The following is a 13,611-nucleotide window of genomic DNA, read 5'->3' as shown; positions in this document are numbered from 1 at the left end:
CTGCGTATGGAAGATCTTCACGGTTATCCAAGAAATCCCTGAAGTAAAGCCCTTCAGGTCTACACGCGTAACCAATGATCTACAGGCCTGTTTTTTAAATGTTATGTACCCATTGTAGTACATATAACAGAATCTGCGTATGGAAGACGTTCGCGGTTATCCAAGAAATACCGGAAGTGAAAGCCTTCAGATCTACACGCGTAACCAATGATCTACAGGCCTATTTTGTTAATGTAATGTACCCATTGTAGTACATATAACAGAATCTGCGTATCGAAGACGTTCGCGGATATCCAAGAAATACCTGAAGTGGAGGTCTTCAGATCTACGCGCGTAACCAATGATCTACAGGCCTGTTTTGTAAATGTAATATACCCATTGTGGTACATATGATAGAATCTGCGTATGGAAGATCTTCACGGTTATCCAAGAAATCCCTGAAGTGAAAGCCTTAAGGTCTACACGCGCAACCAATGATCTACAGGCCTATTTTGTAAATTTAATGTACCCATTGTAGTACATATAACAGAATCTGCGTATGGAAGACGTTCGCGGTTATCCAAGAAATACCTGAAGTGGAGGCCTTCAGATCTACACGCGTAACCAATGATCTACAGGCCTGTTTTGTAAATGTAATATATCCATTGTGGTACATATGATCAACAATCAATATGAAACTGGTGATTTTTTCGTGGTTCCAGTTTCGCATGATATGAACGGTCTTCGGTACCCAAACATGAAGGCGTCGCTTCAGTACGTAATCTATTGATGGCCCTTAGACCAAAATTTAGCACTGCTGCCATAGCAACATTTTCGGAAGTTTTTTCTTCAAACAATAACAAACTTCGAAAACGAAAGCTGACGGTAGGTAATTGTTAGAATGTATAAATGAAGCCTTTGTGATTTATTCAAATAAACTTTTTTAGACATGCAGGGAAGCCGTGCCACATCGGCTGTTATTTCTCTGAGAAACTGGAAAAAAAATTCTCCCGGGAGCAAATATTCGAGGGATAAAAGAAACATCCTTTTATGACCAAACACTGGTAGGAGTACCTGAATACAAATCTATGAAAGGTACACTATGCTTTTTCCGTTTTTTAAATAAAACGTTTTAATTTTTGGACATTCTATCATATAGTTCCGGAAGTGATGTCGTGAAGGTGTCTCACAGGCGTTTGTCATCGGGCTTGGTTTTCCGTTCCATGCACTCATCACTGGGGTCTCCCAGATGCAACAGACTATCCAAGTCTCTAGAATGGGTTGTTCCGGCAGCCAGGCAATGCGCGAATAACCGACGAAATTAAGAAAGACCAACACCGACACTCTTCGCATCACGAGATCATCACGAGAAATCCGGTCTGAACAGAAAAGAATGATACAAGTTTTCTAAGTCGAAAAATACCACAATATATGTATGTCGTGTTTTTTCGGAATATTTGGACTTGCAAAAACTTGCGTCATTCTTCTCGACCGTAAGAAGATATTAAAAGTGTTAATTCAGCAAATGCGAGAAAGGACTTTTCCAGTTTTTACATTCCTTTGAATACTGAAAGAATTAATCATTTCATCCTTTCAGATTGATTCAATTTTGAATTGAGTAATCAGAACTATTTGTAGCGATTGTAGCGAAGATATATAAATATGATGCATAAATGTTATTAGACATCTCGTTTTCAAAAGTTTATTTATTCCGTGTCATAAAGGTTACAGTCCCACACATATTATAATAGGGACACGGCAGGTATTTCCGTTCGTTGTCGTAGGGGCTAAAACCAACGAAAGAAACGTCCATTGGCTAGAACTCCACTATAGCAGAATGTTTCTCCCGAGCTTACACAGAAAAAAATCCATGGTAACAATTACTATTTTGTAGACTATGCCATGTTTTTAAAACAACCACAAATTTTCAGTAAAATTAACCATGCATTCGGACAATTTCACCACTGATTCAGTTCATGTAACAACATTTCACCAGGACCACAGTTGATTTTTACTGCGCGCATGGTAAAATCAAACGGGTTTGTTATCTGCTGAAAATCGTCGGTGCGAATTCTTAAATTAACCCTCGGAATGGTAGTTTCGACCGCAACTTTTTTTTTGCGTGTACCATTTGGTACAGATGAGTTTGGCAAAAAGTGTCTGGTTTTCGAAACTATGATAAAGAGATTAAAATACCTGCCTTAACCCTATACATAATATTGAATCTTTGACATCTCCAAAAATCTCATTGTATTATAAGTTATTCTTCATTTGGTGTGATTCCCACTCGTATTTTTGCTCATATGCAAGTTTCCGACAACAATCAGGACAAGATGCCCAAAGTAAGTTTTCGTTCTAGCAACAGTTCTAGGCCTCTCCGGACAGTGTTCAGCAACACTTCATAAACCGGAACGTTCGCCCGATGGTTTGAAGGAGGTGGCAAAATTGTTGACCAATTCCACCATCTAGCGGCTGCAAATGCTTCAGAATTTCGAAGCCAGGCGCGACCGCATGAGCAAATCTGATGTCGACATCGATTCAGGAATGGATGATGATGGAATGATGACGTTAGCTCGATTTGAACCGTCACCTAAGAGAATCATCAACTCAAGAGTAATTTTGCAGTTAGTTAATTCTTGTAGTTATAACTATAGTTAATTAATCAAGGACTCTCACAAGGTGATGATGAAGACAACAAATTTTCCTATCATACTGCCGAGGAGACGGCTCGGTATCAGAGGGTGGATTTGTTGACCTCGAACTATGACGTCCAAAGCTAAGACGCAACGGAACTGGCCATTACTAAAATTAGGTGATTATGAGGTTAAGAATGTGTGTGCATTGGCAGACCGGTAGGACGAGGGTAAAGATAGAAATCTGAAGCGGGAAGATGAAAAATTGCGGAAGATCAAGTGCCGAAGTGGATCTTTGCTGCCAAACACAAAGCTATTATCGATGCACGTGTTGCTGTACAGGTGTTGGATGCTCGCTGTTTAATAGTAGAATTATATTGGATTGGATTCATCAAATACTTAAACGAGGGACAGGCGACCAATAGAAAGGCCATGACGAGTAAAAATGTTTGCAAAGTGGAAAAACAAAAGTGTAGCACGCTAATGATAAGATTTTTTACAGTCGATTGCCCTAGAGTGTTTTATCCGACGGCGGATAATGATGCCGAGGAAGTTCTGGAAGGACATCGGACGTCGGACTTCTGAGCTTTCAGAAGAAATTCTACTAAATTTCCCCGCAGACAAAAAATCCTCATTTCCACGGGAACCTTGACGAGAAAACTTTTTGTATTTCCATGGGAAAAGCGATTAAAGACTCGGCCATTCACATCTGCCTAACCATGCATTTCCTGAATCCGCAAAAAAGTAGATTTACATTAGCGATGATCTGGAAAACAAATAAAATATTTTAGTTTAGGAAAACCTAAAGAATCTTATTCCTTGAACATCCGCAAACCGTTGGAAAATAATAAATAAATAGTCAAGTTGATAACCTTGACAACAGTATGAAATTAGAACAATAAAAATGTATGTTGAGGCGTTGCCTCATTTTACTGGGTACCGAAATATTAGAACATGGAACCATAAAATGAGTACTAAATTGCTCTAACTCCAACATCTTGATAATTATATCTATGATATGATAGAATCTGCGTATGGAAGATCTTCACGGTTATCCAAGAAATCCCTGAAGTGAAGGCCTTTAGGTTTAAATGCGTAACCAATGACCTACAGGCCTGCATTGTAAATGTAATGTACCCATTGTAGTACATATAACAAAATCTGCGTATGGAATACGTTCGCGGTTATCCAAGAAATACCGGAAGTGGAGGCCTTCAGATCTACATGCATAACCAATGATCTACAAGATGGTTTTGTAAATGTAAGGTCCCTTTAATATCGACTCATGGAGGTTTCACAGTAACAGAATCTGCGTATGAAAGCCGTTCGCGGATATCCAAGAAATACCTGAAGTGGATCATTTCAGATCAACACGTGTAACCAACGATCTAAAGGCCTGTTTTGAATATATAATGTACCCATTATTTTTGCCTTTCTCGTACAACAAAGTTGTACCGAAAGGCTATCATTTCACTCCAAGAACGAACTTCTTATAGAAGGCCCGGAGACCCATAGTGTTATATACCAATCAACTTAGCTCAACGAACTGTATGCATGTGTGTATGTGTGTGTATGTGTGTGCACAAAAACTAAGAAAAACATTAGGGGGGGAGGGGTTTCTAAGATTTTGTGACACTGCATATACAAGGTATACAAAAAAGCGTGACAGAGGGGAGGGGGGGTTCTAGAAATCTAAAAAAGTAGTGGACGTCATATTTGAATCATCCCTATATTTGTGTGTTTTTTAAGTTTAACATCAAGTTCAACACAAATGTATTCAATATGAAGAGAGCATGAACCATATTTGAAATCGGAACATTGATCTTCAGCTACGCGTGTAGATCAAATTGCCTTACTCCAGGGATTTCCTGAATGACCAAGAACATATGCTGTGAGGGCATTCTTTTATTCGTACTACAGAGAGCATGTACCATATTTGAAACCGTTCTGTAAAACAGGTATCAGATACACTTTACTTGATGCACTTACAATTTAACGGTAGGAAAGGTAGGTGAAAGTTAAGTGAATTTTTGGTAGATTTTACTGGAGTCATGGTTTGCAAAAATCATGTCATTATCTTTGATTCAATATGGCGGCAATAGCGTGCATCAATCTCTCAGAGGTGTTTGGGTAAGCATTTAGATCCAAATTATTTCTTTATATATTTGATTCGAGGTTTTATTCGTAAATAAATGCCACGACAAAATAAAAAGGATTTAATTAGGAAAATAAAATAGCTCTCAATTTTCGCTTGCTATTCGATATTGATTGCTATCGAACAAAGTCACATCAAGAAGAACCCTTACATGAAGTGGATGACTGTTAGCCCTTTCGATGACGAAAAATTCAATTTCGGAGTGGCTTGGTTTTCAAAAACTACTGATCATTCAATGAACTTCAACTTTGGAGTGAATTGGTTGATTGTGAGAATAGCGATTGGTCCGAGCGAGGGGCCCTCCTTAGCCGTGCGGTAAGACCCGCGGCTACAAAGCAAGACCATGCTGAGGGTGGCTGGATTCGATTCCCGGTGCCGGTCTAAGCAATTTTCAGATTGGAAATTGTCTCGACTTCCTTGGACATAAAAGTATCATCGTGCTAGCCTCATGGATATACGAATGCAAAAATGGTAACCTGGCTTAGAAACCTCGCAGTTAATAACTGTGGAAGTGCTTAATGAACACTAAGCTGCGAGGCGGCTCTGTCCCAGTGTGGGGATGTAATGCCAATAAGAAGAAGAAGAAGAAGAAGAAGAAGAAGAAGAAGAAGAAGAAGAAGAAGAAGCGATTGGTCCAAGTCGTATCAAGAACAAAACAATTCCGGAGTGGGTTAATCAATGGCCAGAATAACCAACGGGCCCTATTCAGATCAAGGTATATGAGTTTTTGGAGTGAGTCTGACGGTAGTTTGGTGGCACTGTTTGTTTTGGATGAACCAATAAATTTCTACTTTGACGAAAGTCGATTACTGATCTCCACCCCTCTCCCTAATCTGATTTACCCATTGTTACTGAAATCCCTCGATGCATATTCTCATATTCAGCATACCATCATTTCGAATACTCTTTCCCGCTAAAAGCATTACCAGTTTATAAAGATTACACTGGATCAAATGCGATCGCATAGTTGTCGGCATAAAATGAGCAAATTTATCTCAAATTCACACAAAGTACTTCCGTACATCTATTATCAGATAACGGTTTGAATTTTTAAGTCGCGAACAAAAACTATATGTATTTGATTTACGCTTCGCCTTTGGCTTATTGAAGTCCTTATCTGGGGCTCCTTCCCCAGAAGCTTGTATCATGCTCCTTTCCATTTGCATTTCCTGTTCCTTCCTTTTCCTCCCACTTTCTTTTCCATCAAGTAAATAATGAAAAAGACATTCCCAAATTAGGGGAGCATGCCAGTTTAGGGGAGTTCCCAGTAAGGGACTAGCCTAGACCCCAAGCTGCTGGTCTGACCAACGGCAGCTTCCGGGGTGGGCGCAAAATGCCTCCTTTCTCCCAGGTCCCAATGACTTTATTCTTAACATTTTACCTTTTCGACTTATTCAGCGGTATGGGCGGCAATGAGATACAGTGGCAATGGCTTGGTCAGTTCCCAAGCAATCAGAAGTTCGGATAAGAAGGGCTTCTTCTTCTTCTTCTTATTGGCATTACATCCCCACACTGGGACAGAGCCGCCTCGCAGCTTAGTGTTCACTAAGCACTTCCACAGTTATTAACTGCGAGGTTTCTAAGCCAGGTTACCATTTTTGCATTCGTATATCATGAGGCTAGCACGATGATACTTTTATGCCCAGGGAAGTCGAGAAAATTTCCAATCCGAAAATTGCCTAGACCGGGACCGGGAATCGAACCCAGCCACCCTCAGCATGGTCTTGCTTTGTAGCCGCGCGTCTTGCCGCATGGCTAAGGAGGGCCCGGATAAGAAGGGCTATTTTGGCTTAATCAGCTCTCATTTTAAGTATTTTTTTGTATGGTGGGAGCGTAAAAGTGAACTTTAAAGTTCCTTTAAGGATACTTGGAACTTGATGTGAACCATAGTGAACCAATTAGTTCGGTTAAGAGTAAATTTAAGTAAAATCTGAACTTTTGGTTGCTTGGGTTAGCAGTGGCACTATCGCAGATGGCGTTTGGTACTGGCGCGACGTGTAGCTTGATGGTCGTTGGTCAGATGGTCGTCAAATGACCCGGCGGCGTCCACGAGGTGTTGCTTCTCAATGATCTTATGGCCGAGGTAAATTCCGGAATTTTCATCCGTTGACGGAAGCCGATAACACGACGTTAGTTGGCACGATACGTGAGAAAAGCTGGGACGAACAATAGCTGTCGTTATCAGGACTCCGTATGACAAAATGGCGTTCGTGGCGTGGTACCGCCCGTCGGTCCGGGCGAGAAAGTACCTTCAGAAATACGAGTCCCGGCACCTCTGGGCAGAATGTTAGCAACCTCGGTGATTCTTACTTGGCAGGTCTTGCCAAGTTCGGGGACGATCGGGACGTCGTCTGCCGACCGGATAGCTTTGGTCAAAGGAAGTCGTCTCGCAGAACTAGGACCAACAGTTGTCAACCCAGGAAACCAATAACCAAACGTTGGCCAGCCATGCGTAATTCTTCGCATCGGAGGTGCACTTTTTTTTTATTATCAGACTAAGGCCGGAGTGCCCTGTGCTGCACATAAAAGTCTTCTCCATTCAGCTCGGTCCATGGCTGCACTTCGCCAACCACGCAGCCTGCGGAGGGTCCGCAAAACGTCCTCCACCTGATCGATCCACCTTGCCCGCTGTGCACCTCGCCTTCTTGTTCCCGTCGAATCGTTGTCGAGAACCATTTTCACCGGATTACTGTCCGACATTCTGGCTACGTGCCCGGCCCACCGCAGTCTTCCGATTTTCGCGGTGTGAACGATGGATGGTTCTCCCAACAGCTGATGTAACTCGTGGTTCATTCGCCTCCTCCACATACCGTCCGCCATCTGCACCCCACCATAGATGGTACGCAGCACTTTCCTTTCGAAAACTCCAAGTGCGCGTTGGTCCTCCACGAGCATCGTCCAGGTCTCGTGTCCTTAGAGGACTACCGGTCTAATGATCGTTTTGTAGATTGTCAGTTTGGTATGGCGGCGAACTCTATTCGATCGGAGCGTCTTGCGGAGTCCAAAGTATGTACGATTTCCAGCCACTATGCGTCTCCAAATTTCTCTGCTGGTATCATTTTCGGCAGTCACCAGTGAGCCCAAGTACACAAATTCTTCTACCACCTCGATTTCGTCACCACCGATGCAAACTCGCGGTGGGTGGCTCACATTGTCTTCTCTTGAACCTCTTCCTATCATGTACTTCGTCTTCGACGTGTTGATGACTAGTCCGATCCGCTGCCATAGCTGGTCCCGATCGATTGTATCATATGCGGCTTTGAAGTCGATAAATAGATGATGTGTGGGCACGTTGTATTCGCGGCATTTCTGCAATACCTGACGTATGGCGAACACCTGGTCTGTGGTAGAGCGTTGACCCATAAATCCCGCCTGGTACTGCCCCACGAACTCTCTTGCAATTGGTGTTAGTCGACGGCATAAAATTTGGGAGAGTACCTTGTAGGCGGCGTTTAGCAATGTGATTGCGCGGTAGTTGCTACAATCCAGCTTATCGCCCTTTTTGTAGATGGCACACATGACACCTTCCATCCACTCCTGCGGCAAAACTTCCTCCTCCCAAATCTTGGTAATGACCCAGTGCAGCGCTCTAGCCAGTGCCTCACCACCGTGTTTAAATAGCTCTACTGGTAGTTGGTCAACCCCAGGGGCTTTGTTATTCTTCAGCCGGCCAATCTTTCCAATCCTTCTGGATTCCCTAGAGATCCGGAGCCGGTAAAATTATGTCCTGCGCGCGTTCTCTCAGGTCCATCACCATACCGTCATCTTCGTTTGCCACATCGCCATTCAGGTGATCTTCGTAGTGCTGCCGCCACCTTTGGATCACCTCACGCTCGTTTGAAAGAAGGTTCCCGTTTATGTCCTTACACATATCAGGCGGTGGCACGTGGCCCTTACGTGAACGGTTCAACTTCTCATAGAACTTTCGTGTGTTATTAGCGCGGTACAGTTGCTCCGTCTCTTCACGGTCTCGATCTTCCTGCTGGCGCTTTTTCCTCCGGAAAATCGAATTTTGTCTGTTCCGCGCCTGTTTATATCGTGCCTCGTTCGCCCTCGTGCGGTGTTGCAACAATCTCGCCCATGCTGCATTCTTCTCTTCAACTAACTTTTCACATTCGCCGTTATACCAGTCGTTTCTTTGATCCGGGGGCACCGTGCCAAGTGCAGTGGTTGCGGTGCTACCAATGGCGGATCGAATATATCTCCAGCCATCTTCAAGAGACGCTGCGCCACTTCCAGCTGCTGCGCGTATTCTTGGACTAGTCTACCGTCTTGTAGCCGCCCAATGTTAAGCCGCGGCGTCCGACTTTGACGCGTGTTGTACACCGTCGAGAGTTTTGAGCGCAGGCATACTGCAACGAGGTAGTGGTCGGATTCAATATTCGCACTGCGGTAAGTGCGGACGTTCGTGATGTCGGAGAAGAATTTACCGTCGATTAGAACGTGGTCGATTTGGTTTTCCGTTTCTTGGTTAGGTGATCTCCATGTGGCCTTATGGATATTTTTGCGGGAAAAGGTGCTTCGGACTACCATTCCGCGGGGGGCTGCTAAGTTTATGCATCGTTGGCCATTGTCATTCGATACGGTGTGCAGACTATCCGGTCCAATGACCGGTTTATACATTTCCTCCCTTCCTACCTGCGCGTTCATGTCACCGATGACGATTTTGACGTCCCGCAGTGGGCAATACGCTTCAACCATTGCGAATTGTCGACGGCGTGTCGATGGGCAGATTTAATAATAATAAATCTAGCTCCTATTAATAATACTTTTTATTTAAATTATTATGGAACATTGGAAATGTAACAGTTTTTATCCATAGCATATCTTGATATTTCGGTGTTCCTTTATCTCTTATATTAATCATGTGGCTATTATCATATCATGTGGCAGCCTAATAGTCAGTCATGTACTGTCTGTCCTGGAGAATCCTGCTGAATTTCCACGCGAAATCATTCTGATTTTCAGTTAGAGTTTCTTTTAAATTCTTACGGATGTTTTTCTCTATGGAAATTCTTCTGAGCACCGTCGTAAACAGGACTTTATGTTTTCTGAATTTAACAGAGAAATGATTCTGAATTTCCGCGAGACATTATTCTTCCATTTCCAACGATAATTCTCTTCGGAATTCCTACGGGAAGTTATGCAAAAGAAAATTCTTCTGAATCCCAAAGACAATAATTTCTGGATACAGAGCAGGGAGAATTTCTGCAAAGAACTAAATAATGAACTGCAATGAAAAAAGATCCAGATGTGATCACTCGTTGAAGAACTTGGAACTCGGTCAGCGTATGTTCTGGAAAGTGGCAGTGTAGAAAAGCAGTGGTTGGCCATCAAGAATGTCTTTATTGAAACAAGCGAGAACAACCTGAGAGAGCTGCGCACTCAGCGGAAATATTGGATTGCAGATGCAACCTGGCGGAAGATTGAGGTGCGTAGAGAAGCAAATACCGCCATAGAGCGGGCAAGAACCAGAGCAGCTAAGTACGAGTTCCGTCAACGGTATTCGTCTGTATAGAAGGGAGTTAAACATTGCTGCAGACCAAGCAAGCGAGCGTGGGTGGGCTCCCCGGCCGGCAAAGGAAAGAAAGCTGTAACAATTGTCGATATTCGTCTTTTTTACGATATCTCACGACGTCTGAGTGGAGAAGCGATGAATCCGAGGATGCCGGTGAAAGACGCGACAGGTCAGTTACTTACCGAACAAAATGATTAGTTGAAACGTTGGTTTGAGTACTTTGAACAACTTCTTCAAGTTTCGATGTTCGACCAATCATCAATATCTCGGAATGTACTGCAAAGTGTGCGACGCATCATGTACTTGTGTAAACTACGAAACTACAGGAGATTGAAGCAGCCATCCGAAGCATGACATCCAACAAGGCTCCCGGGGTCGATCGCATTTCAGCAGACATGCTCAAAGCTGACCCGTTCGTTCGTTCGCTGTTTACGTTTTCGTTTCGTCGATTTGGCGTTATTTTCTCCCGGCCCCGTTATAAGAAACTTGGTGGCCGATTCGGTCGCGGGAAAGGTGCCTAAACGCACTGCTCTTGGAGCCGCGGGTAACCCCTCCAAGCAGCTTTTGCAGAGCAACGTATATTCGTCGTTGCTAATCGACGATACCGGCTATCCGCCGAAGAAAGAACCGCAGGTGCAACTGGGGCGGTACGAGAAGTGACCGGCCGTGTTTGTGAAGAGCGGTCCGCCGAATGTGTGCCCGAAAGTTCGCCAGCTGATTCTGAAATGAACTTTTCGGCTCTGCAGTGAGGGCGTGAAAATGATGCCGGCAAACAAGGACCATCATCAATCCGTTGTGGAGTTCCTCACGAGTATGAATACTACACTCATGACCACCCCGGCATGAAGCCGCTCAAGGATTTGCTGCGAGGGCTCCATGACATGAAGGAAGAAGATCTCATTGCGGATTTCGAGAGCTGCGGCCTGAAGGCAGTGGCCGTGCACAAGATCACTCATCACGACAAGACGAGGAGATATCGCGACCAGCTTGACCTGGTCCATCTGGAGTACGGCTCCACCACGTGGAAGGACCTGAAGCTGGTCGGCGTTATAAATTACACCGTCGTCGACTGGGAGCGATATAGGCCAGTGCACCGCGACGTCACACAGTGCACCAACTGCTTCAACTTCGGGCACGACACCAGGAACTGCCGTATGAAGCCGCGCTGCAACGAGTGTGACAAACCCCATCCGACCGAAGAGTGCGACAATATATAGGTGGCTGTTCCCAAATGTGCCAACTGTGGCTACAACCAAGGACTGTCCAAAGCTGGCGGCTTTTTTGGAAATCCGGCCTCCACCAGGACCCTGCCGAAGAAGAACCGTGTTCCTCCTCTCAACGAGGTGAGCTTTAAAGCCATCCCCGTCGTGCGATTCCAATCCTCCCACCATTACGTTACAACCGCACAAGCACTGACACCATTGGTACCATTCACCAGCGAATGGTCACCGCCCCCCTCCTAGGTTCCGTCGGTAGTGATTATTTAGAGATCGCTAGCGTTGGCCAATTTAATCCCGAATGAAATCTTAGAATTATAAAAAATAGTTATTATGAGAATAGTCCCGTGCCACGAAAGAATATTTTCGAATGAAAGAAACTCGTACAAAAAGGGTTAGTTACATCTGAAATAGTTTTTAATGCATTGTATTTTTGGTCTATATGTACACATTCTATCAATGCTTTGTTTTGGCTTTGGCTTACTGTTTTTATTTTTGTTATCATTTTGCGACTAGAATTGTTACTTGCATCGTAATATAGATCAACCAGTAACTCTCACCTTGTATTATGATTCTATTGAACAAATCAAATCGATCATTTATTCCCTACGATTTGAAACTCCGCTCGACTTGTAAAACAGATCTCTCAGTATTTTTTGCTTCATTTTTGCTTATGTGAAAATGTGTCGGATCCAATGCCATGGAGAATTTCAAATTAAAAATTTAGCTACGTTTATACTCAAATTTAGTTTTGATCTTACAATTCAGCAGTTGTTTTATGACTCCTTTTCATTCACCATATTTTCTTAGTTATTTTCGGTACCTTACACGACTAGCACTGTTTATGTATAACTTATTTCCAGCTCCGACACAGCGGATAGTTGTGCAGTTTTATCTGCCAATATTATTATTTTTGTGCACTCTTTTCCATAACGCCTATCGAATTAGTGTAGCTTACATTATTTGATTTGCTGCCAGTTTGGTTGCTCTCATACGAAGCAGAAACACATACAAATCAATTCTCCCGATTTTGAGCTGTGCCTAAAGTCCTCTATATGTACAGATCTAAAATTTTACTAATCTTACTTTGGGATACACTCCTTGTGAAGTCTCAAAGATGAGGTTCACTCTCCTATTAAATTCGGTTTAGCGTGAGAATTGCTCGTTTGGAGAAAAATACTTTCATCGAACTATTGCAAAATTATAATCAAATTATTGAACTTCAATTCGCATGATTTTGAAAAAAAAAAAAATGAAAATATGTTACCGAAGCGAGTATAGAGACGCGCAAGAAACGAAAGTTATGGCAGACATCGATTAACAGTCATGCAATGCTCCTGCGAAAGATCGCATCCGTAGCGAATAAATATAACGCTTTTAGTGCGCTCAACCTGACGAATCGATTTAATTGAAAGCATTCGCTACTGGGTAGGCTAATGAAATTTAAACGATTTATTGTATATTTTTGCGTCGTCCTTGTGCCGTAGTTCAGGATCAGGAGCGAGTATGTCGGTGGCGTTCGAAACGAAAATGACGATTTACTTAACCTAAGAGCAACAACGCATGCTTCGAACGTAAGCTGTGATTTGTTTTAAGCTTTTTAAAACTAATATTCGAAACGGGTGCCTCTGCATTTGCAAACAAACAACAAGATTGTTGTTCATTATTCGTAATATGTCTAAACTGCAATGTTTGTAAAAGTAGTTACACCCGTTTCAAATATTGCTCCGGTTGTTTTTCACTTCCTGTGCTGACTAGATTTGATTCCATATTTCCTCCTATACGCCTACTATGTTAAACTGTTTGAACAGCACTCTTCCTCTCCACGGCTGCCGGAGATGGTGTTCCAACAGTTTACGGGAAAGGTTATGCCTGATCCTACATTAATTATGTCTGATATTGCAGCATCGGTGCCGACAGGTTTGGGTGATGAGAGCTGTTCATTCGCAATGCTGATAGGCTTTTGTTGTACCATTCGTCCTCCGCAGACATTCCTAAAAAAACGAAACGAAAACCTTATGAGCGTTCATTACTTTAATCATTTTACGCAAAATTATTGCTTAGACTTTTATTTGAAATAAAACAATTTTCGAGCTACAGATTTCCGAC

The 13,611-nt window shown here is 43.0% G+C and overlaps 1 protein-coding gene and 1 long non-coding RNA gene across 2 annotated transcripts in view; one reads left to right on the top strand and one right to left on the bottom strand.

The window, feature by feature from the left end:
• The first annotated feature begins 781 nt into the window (after positions 1 to 781).
• LOC134223017 (uncharacterized) lies at positions 782 to 1,675 on the top strand. The gene is made up of 3 exons (XR_009982451.1): positions 782 to 864; positions 927 to 1,074; positions 1,139 to 1,675. It is a non-coding gene; the product is annotated as an uncharacterized LOC134223017 (long non-coding RNA).
• Positions 1,676 to 11,901: 10,226 nt separating this feature from the next.
• Positions 11,902 to 13,611, bottom strand: part of LOC134227819 (homeobox protein unc-42) — a 126,614-nt gene continuing 124,904 nt past the window's right edge. The window contains exon 7 of the mRNA XM_062709497.1: positions 11,902 to 13,496. Within this exon, the coding sequence (XP_062565481.1) occupies positions 13,390 to 13,496 (107 nt within the window). The 3' untranslated portion in view covers positions 11,902 to 13,389. The remainder of the gene's footprint in view (positions 13,497 to 13,611) is intronic.

This window comes from Armigeres subalbatus, chromosome 3 (assembly GCF_024139115.2).
Source record: "Armigeres subalbatus isolate Guangzhou_Male chromosome 3, GZ_Asu_2, whole genome shotgun sequence".
NCBI classification, from domain to species: Eukaryota; Metazoa; Arthropoda; class Insecta; order Diptera; family Culicidae; genus Armigeres; species Armigeres subalbatus.
The sequence above is the reverse complement of the archived record's forward strand: the minus strand, read 5'-3'. Positions and strand labels throughout refer to the sequence as shown.